A 21668-nucleotide genomic window follows, 5' to 3' on the forward strand; every position below is an offset into this window, starting at 1 on the left:
GAAAGTCACGAGGCACTTGTCAAACTTGTCTTATGAAAACTAATTATCTAAAGATAAATAAATGAAGAAAACTAAATTCGATTGATGATTTAATATTTTATTAAAGTGTTTACACAAAACAACAACATACTATACGTAGACAATATACTAACGGATCATTCGTTGAAGAAGTTGAAATGACGGACAAGAGTTTTTGAGTCCTTAGGCAGCACACTACAGTAGGACAGCTTGGCCATGGGCAATTTTTTTGTTAAGCAAATAACTCCTGTATTATGATATGCATAAAAAATGAAAAAAATAAATGTACACTATAATTGGTATATTCTTTATGAAGTGGTACATACAGGCTTCACATTTGTTAAAACTAAAATAAATAAATTGATTCCGGATTTTAAATTTCCGGATTTTCCGAAAGTGTGTTTACACAAGAAATACATGTATTGTTTTGCCTACAGCGAAAAATGGATGCTCATAATCAAGGTGAGATAGCAGGAAAATTAATGTACAACATTTGTCAAAACAAAATCAATTCTGTCTTTGGGATAGAGATATTTAATTTCAAATAGGTTTCAGAAAAAAATTGTGTAGAGAATTGTGTCATATGGGTCAAATATCATAATATTTTGCAATTTTTAAGCTGTTTTTAAGTTGTTACCATGGTATTCACAGCTCTAAAAAACATAGAAAAAATAAGTTAGCTTATCCTTCAGAACTTTATTAAAATTGCAAATGTTGTATAGATTACAAATATATATACTTTATTGAAGGTAATATGTAGAGTTAACTGGCAATGTTTACATATCTAAAACATGTACCATATTTTTCAGAATTTGGCATTTTTACTGTTCACTGCTACCTTACTTATAACTTATATAATTTTAAAGATTTCCGAGATATTGAGTAGACCAACATTATCATTAGAGTAGCAATTAGTAGAAATATGTCTATTTACATATTTACATATTGGCTCTGCTTACCCGGTCACCACTAATTCAGTTGTCCCACTGTCCTGTCACTTCTTCAGATAAAATATTAGCACTTTTCTATGATATATCTTCAGTAATCCTGTTTTCTCATATCTAGACCATGTCGATGGAAACAACATTCACTAGATGTAATGAAATACCCCCCCTTTTTTTTTTAAATGTGTCGTGTCTGAGCCATGCCTTCCTATAGTAATGCTTTACATACCATGATCCCATCACAAAACACTAGTTATTATGACTTTATTATTTTATGATACAAATTGGTTGAACAAAAATTGGCTGAACCAAAAATATGCCCCTTAGGATATATAGACTTTCTTACTGATTATCTGCAATGGTAGCTATACTGGAATTCTAGTGAAAGAATTTATTTAAAAAAAAAAATTAAATTAAAAAAAAAGCAAGACAACAACAACAACAAAAAAAGAAGCAAAAACAAAAAACCAGCATGATGATGTTATGCAAAATGAGGCTCTTGCTAACCATAAAAAAGGAGAATAATTTGATATTTTACATCCTAGATTTCGGGTAAGGTTTTATAACCACTATACATGCGTTGCGGTGCAATATTTTTATACCTCTCTAAATGCATGGAAAGTCTACTATATTCTGTGAAGAGTTATTCTCACCAGACCCATGGGATCTGCTCGAATCAATTCTAGTCACCTAAAATGATAATATTTCTTTTTGATGAGAGCCCAATTGGCACTCAAATCATTATCAAAGCTAACTGTCACTGGAACTTGTGGATACTCGCAACAAACGTATCGAGTCAAAATACCTATATAAAATGTATGTTACTTTTTGACATACGACACCTAATGTAGATATTGTTTTGTATGGATGAAAGTGTTAAACAGTAAATGTATTGCAATTGATCAATAGAATATGTTTTCATGAAGGAAACGTTTGGTTGTATCCTCTACTTTGTGCTCAGACCAAAGTATGTTTTGTACAAGCATAATAGATCTCCTGAAGGTTTCAAGAGATTCTTTGTGTCGTCGCTCGTTAGTCCGTCGGTGTTGGACGTGTCAAATACTGGCCAGTGAGGTGCCTTGTCCCAGAACTCAGAATGGAAGAAGGGAGTAAACGGGATAAGAGTCTTGTTGTCGTCTGACGCATTTCGGAGTTCATGCCGCCATTGTTCGAGGGGAAGAGGTCTTAGACCCATTCCTTTGAAAATGTCTTTAAATGGAATGGTCTGAGAGTTAAATAAGTGATATACCTGCTCGTGTTGGCCACTTTCGTTGCAAATCTTTAGGGAGATCTCCACCATTGCCTTGGCAACGTAATCCACTGGTGTAAGATCATAAGGAAAATCCATGTCGGGGAATGACCCTAGTTGTGTCATGCCAATCAAGGTGGACGCGAAAAGATCGTTTCGTGGACCGGCACCATCGACCGAACTTCCAGATATCCTCGCTGGTCGGAATATCGCTCCACCAGGGAGGTACTCCAGTGCTTGCATGACAAGTTTTTCACTTGCCCATTTGCTTTTTCCATAGCCGCCTTCCAAGTTGCACGGATCATCAAAGAACTCTGTTTCATAACACATTCGATTTGTTGATGTTGTGCTAGATGGAATCTTGGGGAACAGAAACACGCTCAGAGATGACGTTGAAAAAATGTATTTTTGGGTACCAGTGACGGCAAACTTGATGAATTCCTTGGTACTGTCTACGTTGGCTACCTTGTGGTCATCATAACCAGTATTGAAATTCATCTTTGCTGCGTTCATGAATACCACGTCAATGACGTTACACAGTGCTGTATAAATGTCCGGCGCTATGCCAAGATTTTCCTGCGATAAATCGGAAATCACTACCGCGATTCTACTTCCATATTCAACTTTCCATAAGTTGTACTTTCTGAGATTTTCTATGATTCTTCCGTAGCCCCTAGCTTCTGTAGATTCTCGCACCATGCAACATACATGAGCATTCGTCTGCTCAAGAAGTTCAGCCAGGAGATGGGCCCCAAGGAATCCGGTCACGCCTGACATCAGCGCGTTTCGTGGATATTTCAAGGAACATTTCTGTACGAACGCCGAAAAGTGACTGAATTTCACAGAGCCACGCCTGGCATGTTGAGGTATAATCAATGGATCTAGAAGTGAATCCTGCATTATAACCTGACGAAGGTCACCCTGATTGTTTGAGTTGTTTTGAACAGATCTTCGGAGCATGTCTTTCTTTCTCCTGATCACGTCGCTGAACTCTTCTATCGTATCTGCCATTCCCAAGTCAGTAAACGATAACTGGACATGGATCTTGTCTTCTAAAGAACGCTGAAGAAGTACCAGCTGTAGAGAATTCCCGCCGAGTTCGCTAAATGACGTCTGTCGATGAAAGTCGTGTATGATTGATTCATTTAGCTTTAGAATATCGCACCAAAGCTTCGCGATTGCGAGTTGCGTTTCATTTAGATGACTACCTCCTCCAAATCTTGTTTGTTCGTGTACAGATTCGTCTTTTTCAAGCTGTTTCCTGTCAATTTTGCCGTTTAATGTCATAGGGAAGTCGGCCACTTCGACTTTCTTGATGAATGAAGGTATCATGTATTTTGGAAGAGCTTTAGTCAAGTACTCTCGTAGCTCTGATAAGTAGACGAAAGACGGTGCCACATATGCCGCTATACTGACTTCATTTGATTCATTACATCTATGGGCTACGACCACGGCGAGTTCTACTTTCGTGTGTTGGATTAGAACCTGTTCAATTTCGCTGAGGTCGACTCGTTGTCCCCTTATCTTTATCATATCATCCAGTCTCCCGATATAAGTGATATTGCCGTCATTTGATTGAAATGCATGATCGCCTGTCTTGTACAACGGACAAGACTGATCTGTCATTGGATTCTGGACAAATCGTTCAGGGTTGTGGATGGCCGCGTGACCAATATATCCTTTTGATACGCCAATACCTCCGACGTAGATCTCACCGACAACACCAGGAGGAACTGGTTTCATGAAGTCATCGAAAAGATACACGCACATGCCAGGTATGGCTTTACCTATGGACAAATCTTGAGTGTCGTCGTCATGGGCATGGGAAGGTTTGAATTCGTAACACGTTGCGCAAACGGTTGTTTCTGTTGGGCCGTAGGCATTGAAGAATTTCGTTGTCTCGTTGTCGACTGTCCATTTCAGGGCAGTGCCTAGCGAACACGCCTCTCCAGCAGTTACAACCTTGGTCAGTTTGGGTAGATCGTTGGGGCTGTATATGTTGAGGGCAGATGGAGGAAGTGTTATGGTATTAACATCCAACAAGTTCATCGTACGGACGAATTCCTGGCCTAGACGTTCCTCGTCACTGAGAGTAACCAATGTTGCACCAGCAAATAGTGCAGTGAATATTTCAGATATGGTTGCGTCGAATCCAATTGAAGCAAACTGTGCAATAACATCCTGACTATGAAGACTCCAGAGGTTGATCTGGGCTTTAGCGAGATTGATGACACCCGAGTGAGTAACTTGTACTCCCTTAGGCCTACCAGTGGAACCTGACGTGTACATGACGTAACAAACATCCTCATCTAGCATCCGAGTGGGCGTCTCGTCATGTATGTGAGGATCCTGCAAGCCATTTGCATTGCTTTCTCCATTTAGCGTCTTAGCACATTCGATATCCCCATTCCGGACTTGCCCATTCTGTGCATTTCCATTTTGAACATCGCCGTTTCCTATGTGGACACGGTTTGCCAATGGCAACATGTCGGTCTTGATGTGTACAAGCATTACTGCGTCACGATCTATCGGTTTAGCATCTGAACTGATTGGTGTCCATGGAAACACTTTAGAATTTATGTTCTTACACACTGAGACAGTAGTTAACATGCTGTGGACATTCGCATCTCGCAGAGTGAAAATCAGTCTCTCTTCTGGATAGTCAAGAGGAAGGGGTAGAAAAGCTCGACCGTTTTTCAAAACTCCAAGGACGGAAAGAACATACTCCATTGAATTCGGAATGTGAAGCCCAATTGTTCTTTCATCTTCGTTCGCGGCCTCGAGAAGAACTGAAATTTCCCCCGCTAAATCGTTACAAGTTTCGTAAGTGTACGATACTGTTGATGAACGAAGTGCTATGTTATTTGGAGTAATTCTACACTGTTCTTCGAAAACATCATAAATCTTTTCAGACGATGTTTCGAATACAGGCGGTTGTGGATAAAACTGTTTCAACTCCTCTTCTGGGACGAGGTTGGTCTGACACAAAGGCTGATTCAATCCGTTGGCAGCAACACATCTTAGAAATGTCGGGAAGTGCTGAAGGACATCATTGATATATCGAAAATCCTTTCCAATCTTTTCCTTGAACATCAAGTGCATCTTCTCTCCATCTTCATTGAATAATAGCAATATGTTGCAGTCATGAAGAACATGTTGTGCTATATCAGTTGGAGAGGCATGTTTGGGAATTTGACCTATCGCTATGTTATGATTAGGTGTTCGTTTTTGTCCACGAAGTTCTGGATATCTATAGAACATGTCGACAAGGAATGATTGTGCTTCTCTATAAGTTTCTATCATTCCGTGAAGGTCGTGCAAGACGACGTGCGTTTTCTCTTGAAGATCGACCGTGAACACCCCAGGGCAGATATCCGAGTAGAGCTGTCTAGCCATTTCAGGTATGCCTAATTTCTCTGCCAGGATACCAATGGAAACATTCGAGTTGCAAGTCATGCGTCCAATGAATGCTACAAATGCAGACATAAGGAGTTCACGAGTGTGTGAATGAAAGCTGTGTCCATTCATGTTAGGAACGGGCAGCGGTATAACGATAGACTTAACGTTGACTGCTGTAGAAACATCTATGATATCTGCAACTACATTCATTCTTTGTCGAAAAAACGTCGTTGGCTCATATATCTTCAGCTTTCGTCTCCAAAATGTTTCTCTCTTTCTTATCTGCGTCAGGTGTTGTGTATCAACCGCAAAGGTACTTGAAAGCTTTTCACCAACAAATATTCCAATGTCCCGGTATTCCGAAGGTGACAGATAAGATCCATCAAGCTTTGTAATGGACAGCAAAACAGGATTTCCTTGTGTTGTTACAACTAAAGTGTCGTCAACTATGTCTGTGATAGTCCCGTGTTGTTCATTGTTTGCGTCACAAACATAATTTGATTCTTCGACATTTGTGATGAGGACGAAGTCTCCTGTTGATGTCATCACTTTTGGACTTCCCAGCGCGTTATCATGGTTACCAAACTCGAGTCCCCGTCCAAGGTTGCAGATTTCTGTACACGTAGTCTTGAAGTTCAGGACTCCAACGTTTGGCGGTATGGCATGCAACCCATAATATGACCTTCCAGTGCCAGGCTGCGCCGTTCGACTAATGCAATCGTTTTCAATCTCCTTGATCAGAATTTGGAAAGTAGATTTTGCCGCCTCTTGGCACTTCATGTTTAATGTGAAAGCCGAATCGCTAGGGTCAATTTTGACTGCTCTGAACTGAAGAATATCCCCAGTATCGATTCCCGTCTCAATGACATGCCAGGAAATCCCGTGGTCCGACTCACCGTTGATGATGGCCCAGCTAGTGGCGTGAATCCCGGCATATCTTGGTAATGGTGAATCATGATAGTTGATTGACAATTTTTTTGGAATTTGCAGAACAGAGTCGGTCAAAACGCGAGGGTTAGATATGCTGAAGAGGTAGTCTATGGATACATTCTCTAAAGCGTTTTCTAGGTTTGCTCCTCTCCTCCAGTGAAGAATTTGCTTCTCATCACAGAAAGTTTTTGCGGCTGGTGTATCCGTGAAGACGGCTGAAACTCTGAAGTTGGCATCTACCAAATATTCTAGGCAGGATAGTAACAAATTACCCTCTCCAATGACAGCACAAGGAATCGACTGGTCGAGGGCTGGAACCGCGACGAGACTTGTAGTGAGATCGGGAATAGAAATCGCAGGCATCCTGGCTCAGTACCTGGAATACAGGAAAGAGAAATGCTGGTAAGATATTGGCTGTAATTAAACATCCTAAGATCTCGATAATAAGCATGAATACACATAATAGACCGGTCTTGAAGAAAGCCTTGGATTTCTTGCAGTCAAATATATCTGGAATATATGCCAACTTTAGAAATAGGCTGAACTTGAAAGTAAGTATTGGTATCTGTGCAGTGAATAGATATGTATCTCGAAAATAGGCCAACTAAATATTATGAATATAATATCACCACCAAATTGGTTATAGATGCCCGTTATATTTATATATTTATAATACTAAGATACAATTAAGCACAAACTGGTAAATATATATATTTGCTTAAAAATATCTCAATTCATCCAATGCAAAAATGTCATTGAATATGAAATGTATTGAGCCAAATATCATTAAAACCAATTATAAACACCCCTCTTTCACTCCACGAAATCTTAGAACAATGTCCGTATCATATAAATACCGCACAACCTCTAACTCTTCACTCCACGAAAGCTCACGAATATCCAACCTCTACCCTTCACTCCATGTATTCTGGAGACATTGTCTATATTTCATTTATAACATTCATAGGTTATTGCATGACTTTCGAGTAATAAGCGGTGTAATATGTCATGAGAAATTTCAAGAAAATGTATTGCACGAGGGTTGATTGATATGTTGTGAGCCTCGTATTGAAGGATGTACTTAAGGATGTTCTTTTTAAGGCCTACTATTATCTGAATATATAGGACCGTGTACGCAAGGACTGGTCTCATTTGGTTAGGGTTAGGGTGAAAGAGTCTGTCATTGCCATAGCTACCATTCACGATTGTGGCTTTAATTGATTGAGCATCCGCCTTATTCACATGTTCTCGCTCAATCATCTATTTCCAAAACTGAAAACAGCTATTTCAGGCACCCTTTCCCTAACCCTAACATGCTGTGGATGACTTTCTGAACAGCGAAGAAAAGGAGTTCTATAAAAGTGGCATTGAGGCACTTAAACATCCTGACAAAAATGTATGGATACTGAAGGGGATTATGTTGAAAAATAATACAATGTGTCCGGCAAAATTCAAATCCTTCAATATTGAGGCTCACAACTTATCAAGCAACCCTCGTATGAATGTTTTCTGGTGTCCGAGAATGTAATGAGTGCCTGTTGAACAATTAGAACAAAATACAGGAAACAACGTGTTCAGACGCTTGAGAGAGGCTGAAAAAATTGCTTAACAGACACTTTTTACCTTCCCTGCATGACACCGTTTCTGGATAGTTTTTAAATACAAAAGTTTCATACCGTAGAATTTTCCAAAACATCTCGGTGTATTTTATGTTGAAAATATCAAAATGTCCTTGTGTCAGTTAGTATGCATTGAATGACAGACTGTGTTATTATTGACTAGTATCCATGGTATTTGCATAACATTGCGATTGTTACAAAACAAAATTGCCCAAATCATCCGTAAAACACCAGCGTCCATTGGGGAGGTTACATGTGCTATCGAAAATACCCGATTTAATTAAGTCACCTGAGTGTGAAAACTAATTACGTACACAGGTAAGTAATCTCATGATTTCTCCGCTTCGCTCGGCTGCAACCCACCCCTTTTTACTCGAAAGCCATGCAATAACTTATGCATACAATCTATGTAATATGTTACCCGTCAGGTATGACGGCGATACCACTTGATTTGAATTGTTTAGCTATTGTACGTTTGGCTTTGTTACCGACTGGTGGTGTCCCAGTCTTCATTGTATAGGTGTGTTATCCTCAGGTATACCTGGTACTTGTACATATTACATGTATACGTGTGTAGCGGCCGTCAGGTTTATGATAATTAGGGTAATTGTATACAACATCGACAATTAGTCTATTGCACTTCCCGCTTGGTGTGTTCACCTGATTATTCAGGTGTACGCAGCACGTAACAACTGCCGGCGATATCTACTTTTCTTGCTTACGTTACGGTATATCTACCTGTTATCCCTACGTTATACATGAAAATTGGCCACCCTACATCATCTGAAATAATCGCCATGGTAATCAGAGGCCACGACGACATGGTGTACACGCTATGTGTTTTGCTTATTGTTAGTTGTGCCTTTGAAATCTCGAATATTTCACAAGATGTAGGTCATGTGTATCTGTTTATTAGCAACAAATGGAGTTATTGTTCGTCCTGTAGATCAAGTCAAATTCTGGATGAAGAAAGGGGTAAATATTATAAATGATTTTGAATAATTCAGACGATTTCATTTAACCATTGGGTTTAACATGCATTGAGGTATAACATGCATTGTATATCTTATTATGAAAATTTTAATTGAAGATTTAAAAGAAACAAAAAACAAACACAAAAAACAACAACAACAACAACAACAACAACAAAAATAAAATAAAACACCTAATGTTTGACGGGTTTTTACCTACATTACACACAAGACTCGATAATAAGCATGACTAAACATAATAGACCGGTTTTGATAGAAAGCCTTGGATTTCTTGCAGTCAAATATATCTGGAATATATGCCAGCTTTGAAAATGGTCTGAACTTGAAAGTAAGTCTTGGATTCTGTGCAGTGAATAAATATGTATCTCGAAAATAGGCCAACTCAATCTTATGAATATAATATCACCACTAAATTGGTTATAGATGCCCGTTATATTTATAATACTAAGATACAATTAAGCACAAACTGGTAAATATATATATTTGCTTAAAAATACATCAAATGCAAAAATGTCATTGAATATGAAATGTATTGAGCCAAATATCATTAAAACCAATTATAAACACCCTTCTTTCACTCCACGAAATCACATAAATACCCCACAACCTCTAACTCTTCACTCAACGAAAGCTCACGAATATCCAACCTCTACCCTTCACTCCATGTATTCTGGGAACATTGTCTATATTTCATTTATAGCATTCATAGGTTATTGCATGGCTTTCGAGTAATAAGCGGTGTAATATGTCACGAGAAATTTCAAGAAAATGTATTGCACGAGGGTTGATTGATATGTTGTGAGCCTCGTATTGAAGGATGTACTTAAGGATGTTCTTTTTAAGGCCTACTATTATCTGAATATATAGGATCGTGTACGCAAAGATTGGTCTCATTTGGTTAGGGTTGGGGTGAAAGAGTCTGTCATTGCCATAGCTCCCATTCACGATTGTGGCTTTAATTGATTGAGCATCCGCCTTATTCACATGATCTCGCTCCATCATCTATTTCCAAAACTGAAAACAGCTATTTCAGGCACCCTTTCCCTAACCTTACATGCTGTGGAAGAAAAGGAGTTCTATAAAAGTGGCATTGAGGCACTTAACATCCTGACAAAAATGTATGGATACTGAAGGGGATTATGTTGAAAAATAATACAATGTGTCCGGCAAAATTCAAATCCTTCAATATTGAGGCTCACAACTTATCAAGCAACCCTCGTATGAATGTTTTCTGGTGTCCGAGAATGTAATGAGTGCCCTGTTGAACAATTAGAACAAAATACAGGAAACAACGTGTTCAGACGCTTGAGAGAGGCTGAAAAATTGCTTAACAGACACTTTTTACCTTCCCTGCATGACACCGTTTCTGGATAGTTTTTAAATACAAAAGTTTCATACCGTAGAATTTTCCAAAACATCTCGGTGTATTTTATGTTGAAAATATCAAAATATCCTTGTGTCAGTTAGTATGCATTGAATGACAGACTGTGTTATTATTGACTAGTATCCATGGTATTTGCATAACATTGCGATTGTTACAAAACAAAATTGCCCAAATCATCCGTAAAACACCAGCGTCCATTGGGGAGGTTACATGTGCTATCGAAAATACCCGATTTAATTAAGTCACCTGAGTGTGAAAACTAATTACGTACACAGGTAAGTAATCTCATGATTTCTCCGCTTCGCTCGGCTGTAACCCACCCCTTATTACTCGAAAGCCATGCAATAACTTATGCATACAATCTATGTAATATGTTACCCGTCAGGTATGACGGCGATACCACTTGATTTGAATTTTTTAGCTATTGTACGTTTGGCTTTGTTACCGACTGGTGGTGTCCCAGTCTTCATTGTATAGGTGTGTTATCCTCAGGTATACCTGGTACTTGTACATATTACATGTATACGTGTGTAGCGACCGTCAGGTTTATGATAATTAGGGTAATTGTATACAACATCGACAATTAGTCTATTGCACTTCGCGCTTGGTGTGTTCACCTGATTATTCAGGTGTGTGCAGCACGTAACAACTGCCGGCGATATCTACTTTTCTTGCTTACGTAACGGTATATCTACCTGTTATCCCTACGTTATACATGAAAATTGGCCGCCCCACATCATCTGAAATAATCGCCATGGTAATCAGAGGCCACGACGACATGGTTAGCACGCTATGTGTTTTTCTCATTGTTAGTTGTGCCTTTGAAATCTCGAATATTTCACAATATGTAGGTCATGTTCATCTGTTTATTAGCAACAAATGGAGTTATTGTTCGTCCTGTAGATCAAGTCCAATTCTGGATGAAGAAAGGGGTAAATATTATAATGATTTTGAATAATTCAGAGTAGTGTTGACGATTTCATTTAACCATTGGGTTTAACATGCATTGAGGTATAACATGCATTGTATATCTTATTATGAAAATTTTAATTGAAGATTTAAAAGAAACAAAAAACAAAAACAAAAAACAACAACAACAACAACAACAATAAAATAAAATAAAATAAAACACCTAATGTTTGACGGGTTTTTACCTACATTACACACAAGACTCGATAATAAGCATGACTAAACATAATAGACCGGTTTTGAAAGAAAGCCTTGGATTTCTTGCAGTCAAATATATCTGGAATATATGCCAGCTTTGAAAATGGTCTGAACTTGAAAATAAGTCTTGGATTCTGTGCAGTGAATAAATATGTATCTCGAAAATAGGCCAACTGAATCTTATGAATATAATATCACCACTAAATTGGTTATAGATGCCCGTTATATTCATATATTTATAATACTAAGATACAATTAAGCAGAAACTGGTAAATATATATATGTGCAAAAAAATATTTCAATTAATCAAATGCAAAAATGTCATTGAATATGAAATGTATTGAACCAAATAACATTAAAACCAATTATAAACACCCTTCTTTCACTCCACGAAATCACATAAATACCCCACAACCTCTAACTCTTCACTCAACGAAAGCTCACGAATATCCAACCTCTACCCTTCACTCCATGTATTCTGGGAACATTGTCTATATTTCATTTATAGCATTCATAGGTTATTGCATGACTTTCGAGAAATAAGCGGTGTAATATGTCACGAGAAATTTCAAGAAAATGTATTGCACGAGGGTTGATTGATATGTTGTGAGCCTCGTATTGAAGGATGTACTTAAGGATGTTCTTTTTAAGGCCTACTATTATCTGAATATATAGGACCGTGTACGCAAGGACTGGTCTCATTTGGTTAGGGTTGGGGTGAAAGAGTCTGTCATTGCCATAGCTGCCATTCACGATTGTGGCTTTAATTGATTGAGCATCTGCCTTATTCACATGATCTCGCTCAATCATCTATTTCCAAAACTGAAAACAGCTATTTCAGGCACCCTTTCCCTAACCCTAACATGCTGTGGATGACTTTCTGAACAGCAAAGAAAAGGAGTTCTATAAAAGTGGCATTGAGGCACTTAAACATCCTGACAAAAATGTATGGATACTGAAGGGGATTATGTTGAAAAATAATACAATGTGTCCGGCAAAATTCAAATCCTTCAATATTGAGGCTCACAACCAATCAAGCAACCCTCGTATGAATGTTTTCTGGTGTCCGAGAATGTAATGAGTGCCTGTTGAACAATTAAAACAAAATACGGGAAACAACGTGTTCAGACGCTTGAGAGAGGCTGAAAAAATTGCTTAACAGACACTTTTTGCCTTCCCTGCATGACACCGTTTCTGGATAGTTTTTAAATACAAAAGTTTCATACCGTAGAATTTTCCAAAACATCTCGGTGTATTTTATGTTGAAAATATCAAAATATCCTTGTGTCAGTTAGTATGCATTGAATGACAGACTTTTTTTTATTATTGACTTATATCTATGGTATTTGCATAACATTGCGATTGTTACAAAACAAAATTGCCCAAATCATCCGTAAAACACCAGCGTCCATTGGGGAGGTTACATGTGCTATCGACAATACCCGATTTAATTAAGTCACCTAAGTGAAAACTAATTACGTACACAGGTAAGTAATCTCATGATTTCTCCGCTTCGCTCGGCTGCAACCCACCCCTTTTTACTCGAAAGCCATGCAATAACTTATGCATACAATCTATGTAATATGTTACCCGTCAGGTATGACGGCGATACCACTTGATTTGAATTTTTTAGCTATTGTACGTTTGGCTTTGTTACCGACTGGTGGTGTCCCAGTCTTCATTGTATAGGTGTGTTATCCTCAGGTATACCTGGTACTTGTACATATTACATGTATACGTGTGTAGCGGCCGTCAGGTTTATGATAATTAGGGTAATTGTATACAACATCGACAATTAGTCTATTGCACTTCCCGCTTGGTGTGTTCACCTGATTATTCCGGTGTGTGCAGCACGTAACAACTGCCGGCGATATCTACTTTTCTTGCTTACGTAACGGTATATCTACCTGGTATCCCTACGTTATACATGAAAATTGGCCACCCTACATGATCTGAAATAATCGCCATGGTAATCAGAGGCCACGACGACATGGTGTACACGCTATGTGTTTTGCTTATTGTTAGTTGTGCCTTTGAAATCTCGAATATTTCACAAGATGTAGGTCATGTGTATCTGTTTATTAGCAACAAATGGAGTTATTGTTCGTCCTGTAGATCAAGTCAAATTCTAGATGAAGAAAGGGGTAAATATTATAAATGATTTTGAATAATTCAGAGTAGTGCTGACGATTTCATTTAAGCATTGACTAAGTTTTTAACATGCATTGAGGTATAACATACATTGTATATCTTACAATGAAAATTTGAATTGAAGATTTAAAAGAAACAAAAAAAAAACAACAAAAAACAGCAAAAAAAAAACATCAGAAAAACAAAAGAAAAAAAAGAAAGAAAAAACCCTCTAATGTTTGACGGGTTTTTACCTACATTACACACAAGACTCGATAATAAGCATGAATAAACATAATTGACCGGTCTTGATAGAAAGCCTTGGATTTCTTGCAGTCAAATATATCTGGAATATATGCCAACTTTGAAAATAGGCTGAACTTGAAAGTAAGTCTTGGTATCTGTGCAGTGAATAAATATGTATCTCGAAAATAGGCCAACTCAATCTTATGAATATAATATCACCACTAAATTGGTTATAGATGCCCGTTATATTTATATATTTATAATACTAAGATACAATTAAGCACAAACTGGTAAATATATATATGTGCAAAAAAATATTTCAATTAATCAAATGCATATGTGTCATTGAATATGAAATGTATTGAGCCAAATATCATTAAAACCAATTATAAACACCCTTCTTTCACTCCACGAAATCTTAGAACAATGTCCGTATCACATAAATACCGCACAACCTCTTCACTCAACGAAAGCTCACGAATATCCAACCTCTACCCTTCACTCCATGTATTCTGGGAACATTTTCTATATTTCATTTATAACATTCATAGGTTATTGCATGGCTTTCGAGTAATAAGCGGTGTAATACGTCACGAGAAATTTCAAGAAAATGTATTGCACGAGGGTTGATTGATATGTTGTGAGCCTCGTATTGAAGGAGGTACTCAAGGATGTTTTTTTTAAGGCCTACTATTATCTGAATATATAGGATCGTGTACGCAAAGATTGGTCTCATTTGGTAAGGGTTGGGGTGAAAGAGTCTGTCATTGCCATAGCTGCCATTCACGATTGTGGCTTTAAATTGATTGAGCATCCGCCTTATTGACCTGATCTCGCTCAATCTACATTACACACAAGACTTCAAGGATTTAACAAGTAAGTTCTTGTGCAAAAGAAGTCAAGCCAAATTCTATGATTTCTTTAAGTCTCAAATACAGCCACCATCAGACATATTATGAGTCAAGAAACGATATTGGGAATAATTTTGAATTCTGGCGGAAAAGAATAATAAAAATATCGGCCAATATTAGGTGCTGTTTTACCCGAACCAGAATAGGTACATCATTTATACAAGAATGAAAGGTTAGGTTTTAAGATTTGGAAAACAAATACATGTACATACGTTCTTGTTAGAAATAGAATGCTTAGTAAGTCAGGTGCGAGGAGGAAGGGTTTTCCCAGCTGGGGTTTCCCAGTCCACTGTTAATGTCATGATTACTAATTTTAAGGGAGATAATTATCACATTTCACATTGGTGTACCATCTAAAAGGCAAATGTTACCGCAAAACTTAAGGCATCAAAATCATCGTAACGACACCCCGAATTTTAAATTTGTTATTATAAATATTTTATATTAACATATAGTTAAAGAAAGTCAGCCCCAATTTTTTTCTACAAATACTTTTTTTGCATGAAAGCTGTAAAGAGTTTTCATGTTATACCTATTCTAATTATATTATTTGCAGAATAACTTTGGGGCATATTCTGCAAATAATATAATTCCAAGAACCCTGTCAATTAAACGGTCTTCGAGCTGTGGCCATTTAAAACGTTTTAGGTATGACGTCCTTAAACATATGCTATACATTATAATAAAATGTCGTTTAGATACCAGTGGGTTCCACCTAGCTGTTGTCACGGGCAACAGACTAAACATTGGCAGTAAACATGTTTATCTGATATTGACTAACTTTAATATCCGATAACAATATCTTTCTAAAATACGCAAAATTACCCCCTTGAACTTTGATCAATGTATTTCTACGCGGCAGTTTAAATGCAATGTCAACACCGGGTGAATTATGTCAATTATCGTGTTTAGCGTTCTTACCCGAGACCTAATGTCATCATACGCTCTTCAAATGCAGTCTTTGATGATTGGATATCAGGCATTGATATTTGTGTATGATGCCAGTAACTGAGAATTAAATAAAAAAAAAAACCCATTAGAATCGATTTATAATTCAGTAAACCATTGGCATAAAGATTATCTCAGAGGAAAGAAATGTTGGAAAACATATACTTTTATTCTGTTCTTATGATTTTGTACTCATATTATCTCGCTAGTTTTACTACCTGCATGTACCTTTATAAAACATTAATTGCATTTCGATTACATTTTTGTAAATTCATCATGATTATATCATTGATTTTAGAATTTTTGAACTGCAGCAATCAGGCATTTAGACAGGAAAATGTGTTTCTATACACTGTGTCACTCATGTACTACAATTTTTTAAAGAAGTTCTTACCTGAGACCTATGCCTCTGAATTATATACATTTTACATTTTCCCATTAATTATATATCAAAATAATAAGTTTAAAACAAAGATTAGTCGCATGATTTTTAGTTAAAATATATAAACTCAAAATCCCATCATAGTCTTAACCAAATTTTCAGCAAAACGAATATTTTGTAAACTTCATTCCTTAATGTTATACAATATAGTATAATATAAGCTTTATTTCACACAAATGTCAAAATATTTGCCTCTTGTTACGAAGAACAAGAATGTTGCAACACATTGGTATCTATTTCCAAAAATTGAAATGAAATTTAAGCGCCTCACTGTTTTACTGAAAATTGCATATATTTGAGACTCGCCTCCTCCGCTCGCGGTCTTAATAGGGAACAACCCACCAATTAAAAAAAATAGATTTTTGAAACATCCCCTGTGTATAGAAAGTTGAGCCAAGGATATAATGTCTGGCAGTCACTGATTGGCCAGTATGTTATGAAGTAGTAGCCTGATAGGTAACTATCAATGAGAAAAGTTCGATTGATTTTCCCCCCAAAAGTTCGGGTAATAATAACATTTCAGATTTTTGAGAATGTTTACTGCGAAATTCACCCATTTTCAAAATGGCTACCCTGGAGAAAATTTGAGCTGAAGGACCAGACTTTTTTTTTGATTAGGTGTTATATGAGACCCTAAACTTTTGTTATAAACCATAATTGTCATATTCAATTCAAGAACGTGAATGAAATACTCCAAAACGTTAAAACTAAAGTCCATAGAAAAGCAATTGGTTGGTTGGGTCCTAATAGCATGTAATACATTGATGTGCGTAAATATGTAAGACAAATGTATTTGTAATATGCCGTTGTTAATTGAAATGCTCACGGGGATGAGGGGTCATAAATAGTAGTTTCCTGATAAACTCAATAACTGACTTGCTGCATAATTCTTGCTCGAGCAAACATTGTTTTCTGTAAAATTTAACCTGTAGCTGTATGATCATTACTCAGTACCAGGAAATTTTGACTCAATACAAGGTGTTTCTGTTGAACAATTAGAACTTAATACAGGAAACAACGTGTTCAGAAGCCAGAGAGAGGCAGAAAAATACCTACAATTTTAGTTTGATTTTCAAGATATGACAAAGGTACAGAATATTCGAATAATTTTCATTCTTGAAGAAATATCATTCCGTAAGAAACTCCTATATTTCCCATCTGTATCTTTAAAAAATGGTGTGTAATTTTGTATAAGGAAAAAACTCTCATCACTGCTTAATCTGGTACTTATCGATTATTAAAGTGATTTATTGCCCACACGTTTCCATTGCGAGAGACAGGAAGTACGCATAACCAGGTTTACTTAATACACATGACACATTTAAAGTAAACAAAAAGTAAATAATTAAATAGATGAATAAATAAAAAAAAATAATAAAAAAAACTTCAAAGGATAATTTCTTCATTAAAAACATTTTCTGCGAAATTTTGAAATCTTTAGGAATTGTTTCCTAATACATTTGTGTATTTAGGAGCCGTTTCCTAATACCAAACTACACATTCAAATACACCATTTCTTTAAAAATACCGATGGAAATTACTAGCATTCCTTATGGATTGAGAATTCCTTATGTATAAAAGTTGTTCAATAGACACTTTTTACCTTCCCTGCATGGCACTGTATCAGGATAGTAATCCAAAAGTTTCATACCGTAGAATAATTTTCCAAAACTTCTCGGTATATTTTATGTTGAAATATAACCGAAGGCAGAAATTCACTCCACATGAAAATATCAAAATATCCTCGTGTCAATTAGGATGCATAATGAGAGACTGTGCTGTTATTATTGGTTTTCTGTACTTATATCCATGGTATTTGCATAACATTGCGATGGCTACAAAACAAAATTGCCCAAATCCTCATCCGTGAAAACACCAATGTCCATTAAGGAGGCTACATGTGTTATGGATAATACCCGCCATAAATTAAATTACCTGAGGGTAAAAACTAATTACTTACACGGGTAAGTTATTTCATGATTTCTCGCTTCGATCGTGTGTAATCCATCCCTTATTTCTCGAAAGCCTTGCAATAACCTATGCATTCAATCTGTGAAATATCTTACCCGTCAGGTATGACGGCGATACCACACGATCTGAATTTTATAACTATTGTTGGCTTTTTTCCCGAGTGGTGGTGACCCAGTCTTCATTGTATAGGTGTTGTATTCGCAGGTATACCTGGAACCGTATATATTACATGTACCGACAGGTTAAGATAACTAGGGTAATTGCAAACAAAACAGCACCGACTATTCGTCTATTACATTTATGTTCACCAGTTGATTATTCAGGTGTGTCGTGTACGTAACACCTGCCGGCGATATCTACTTTTCTTGCTGATGTAACTGTATATCTACCTATAACGCTTGATCCCTACGTTATACGTGAAAATTGGCCACCCTACATCATCTGAAATAATCGTCATGGTAATCAGATGCCATGACGACATGGTGTGCACGCTATGTGTTTTGCTCAGGGTTAGTTGTACCTTTGAAATCTCGAATATTTCACAATATGTAGGCCATGTCCATCTGTTTATTAGCAAACATTAGGGTTATTTTTCGTCCTGTAGATAAAGTTCAATTCTGGCTTACGAAAGGGGTAAATATTATAAAACTTTTTTTTAGAAATCAAGAATGGTGCTGCCGATTTCATTTTTTTGACAAGCATTGGGGTATGAAATACATTGGCTATCTTATTATGATAATTTAAAATAATTTTGCGCGACTAGCGCACAACACTGGATATGCTAGAACATGCAATGAATGTTACACCCACATGCATTTAATAATATGACAATCAATGCTTTAATATATTTACATTTTGCAATAAAAATCATGAAACATAATACGCAGGTATTGAAATAGATCCCCTTGAATGGAACAGCCTATGATTTCGTGGAAAACTCTAGATTGCAGCTGTTGTGTCGGGCAACCGACTAAACATTGACAGTAAAAAAAAAATAATAATAATAACAAAATAAAATATACAAAGATAAGTTCAACATTGCTATTGAATTCAAATACTTTAATTCCATTATTCATCTATTATTAAACAAGTTTAATATCCAGTATCTTTCTAAAATGCGCAAAATTACCCCTTGATCCTTGATCAATGTATTACTACGCGGAAGCCTAAATGTCAATGTCAACGCTGGTATATATCATACATTGGGTTAGTAGTAACATAAAAGTTCTTTGCAGTTGGAATGCGAATATTGAATTTTATCAGTAACGGCGAGTGTTATTCATCAATGATTTTTTTCACCGATGAAAGATTTCGAAAGTGAAAGTAAGACGGTCTCGTAAATCAGTCTTATTCGCCTTATGAGATAAAAGACTTCGAAAATAAGACAGCCAAATATCACAGCTTAGTGATATCATTAAATCAAATCAGTAAAACTATTAATTGACGTAGGAGCTACCGGAAAACAAATATTATCAGTCTTGAAATGAAGACGGACGATAGGCAATAAATGTTGTTCTATATCAAACAGGACAACAAAGGCAAAGTAATAATATCAAATAAATGAAATGTCGGCAACACTCAAAGTCTGACCGGACTCTGATAATTGCATTAATCGGTTAACTTTCTGCTTTTCCAAGATCAATTCTATCAACAGAACTGCCATTATTTTCAGGGAATTAATTTATCATTTATTAACAATTTATTAACATTTTAAAATAATGTTATTACTTGTGTCAATAGAAGATCTTTCCTTACATATGAAATAGAATTAATGATAAGATTTAATGAATAACTGAAATATTTATTTCGGATTAATGCAATCATTTAACCAATGAATGATAGATGTACTTGAAATTAACATTGGGCGTCGTTATTTATTTAATGATATCACTTATTTGAATAACCATTTGATCATATACTTTCTCTGCTTCCTTGTATGTTAATTAACAGAGACTTCCGGTCGGTCAGTATGAACTTATGATATACAAAAACAGACCTGAGGGGGATTTATGTAAAGTCATTTTGGGTTAATCAGCTAATTGATTATCAAAAGAGGGAGGTGATTTTAGATAATAATTTCAGGTAATATTATTCAGAAAAATACAGAATTCAAAAATTCAAAAATCAAAAACATTTAATAAATTCGTTATTGGAGAGATGTTTAACAACGGGACATCGCTATTATATTTTGTATCTAGATCATATAAAAGTATACCTGTAACAGTATTTGAAAATGTTGTCCAAGAATTGCATTGATGTCTTGAAATAAACTATGTTGTGGTATGAAAAAGATAGCCATTGTTTCATTATCAAGCTATTCCAAATTACACATTTTAGACATAAGTCTATATTTTTTAGTAGTATTATGAATATTTTTATTGTATTATTGAGAGAAAGTATTGGGCATTCATATATGAAACCATGAAATTACTAGTAGAATGAGACTAAATGTCTGATATCCATCAAATTGATCTTAAGATAAAGATAAAGAATTTATGCAAATTTCTAAAATTATTACAGCTTTTAATCAGATATATGGGATTACTTACCTCTATATTCGACTTTTTAACATAAATACTATCATGATTCCTAGAACGTGGCAATTCCTTGATTTGCTGCTGTCTAGTCAATGTTGGTACCAGTATGGAGATGATCAAATTGCTGGCAGTTGTCTGATGTCACCCTTTATCTACCACTAGAAGCTTAGTATTATCCGTACCATGTTATCCAACCTTTTGGAAATCGAGAGGTGATCTAGTACAAACGGCTGGACATGACTATGGTCATAGACTGACCGAAATAGAAATTTCAGTTTAAGAAGATGACAAAGGCACGTGACAATTTCATGATGCCTTCGTTAGTGTTGCATGTATAAATCAAACAAACGGTTTATTGTCTTCTAAGGTCCTCAGAAATCAAACATAATGACATATAATTTAATATTTATAATAAGTATATTTTTGACAGACTATACCAAGAATGACAGCTGCATGGTGCAGTTCAATTCAATTTCGCTCTACTGTATCTAACACCCAATTCGTTTTGAAAGGTGTTAATATCTTCCGTCTCTTTTGTACAATCCTTTCAGAGATGGAGTACGCAAATAGATATTCAGATCAATGAAAATGACAAAAAAAAAGAAGAAAAAAATCCATCATAAAAAAATCCATCAATTTTGTATGCAAGCAAGGTTTTTCACCAAACGCTTGCGTCAATAGGCATAATTTTCATAAAATTCAACGTCGTTTAAAAAAATACTTATTGTGTCTATTGACCCAGGGATCTGTTGGTTTATTTTATAACCAATTGAGACAGATT

At 36.2% G+C, this 21668-nt stretch overlaps 1 protein-coding gene across 1 annotated transcript; it reads right to left on the minus strand.

Annotated features, from left to right (window-relative positions):
* Window positions 1–81: 81 nt before the first annotated feature.
* Window positions 82–21000, minus strand: LOC117323027 (linear gramicidin synthase subunit D-like). The gene is made up of 2 exons (XM_033878014.1): window positions 20900–21000; window positions 82–6916 (listed from the first exon to the last, which is right to left on the minus strand). The coding sequence occupies exon 2, from the start codon at window positions 6901–6903 to the stop codon at window positions 1909–1911; it is 4995 nt and encodes a 1664-aa protein (XP_033733905.1). The 5' UTR covers window positions 6904–6916; window positions 20900–21000; the 3' UTR covers window positions 82–1908.
* Between the last annotated feature and the right edge of the window lie 668 nt (window positions 21001–21668).

The sequence above is a fragment of the Pecten maximus genome, chromosome 3 (assembly GCF_902652985.1).
Source record: "Pecten maximus chromosome 3, xPecMax1.1, whole genome shotgun sequence".
In the NCBI taxonomy this organism is placed as follows: Eukaryota; Metazoa; Mollusca; class Bivalvia; order Pectinida; family Pectinidae; genus Pecten; species Pecten maximus.

What these genes read in the sequence shown, in the direction of transcription:
- LOC117323027 (XM_033878014.1), bottom strand. Translation starts at nt 6,903, where the DNA reads ATGCCTGCGATTTCTATTCCCGATCTCACTACAAGTCTCGTCGCGGTT.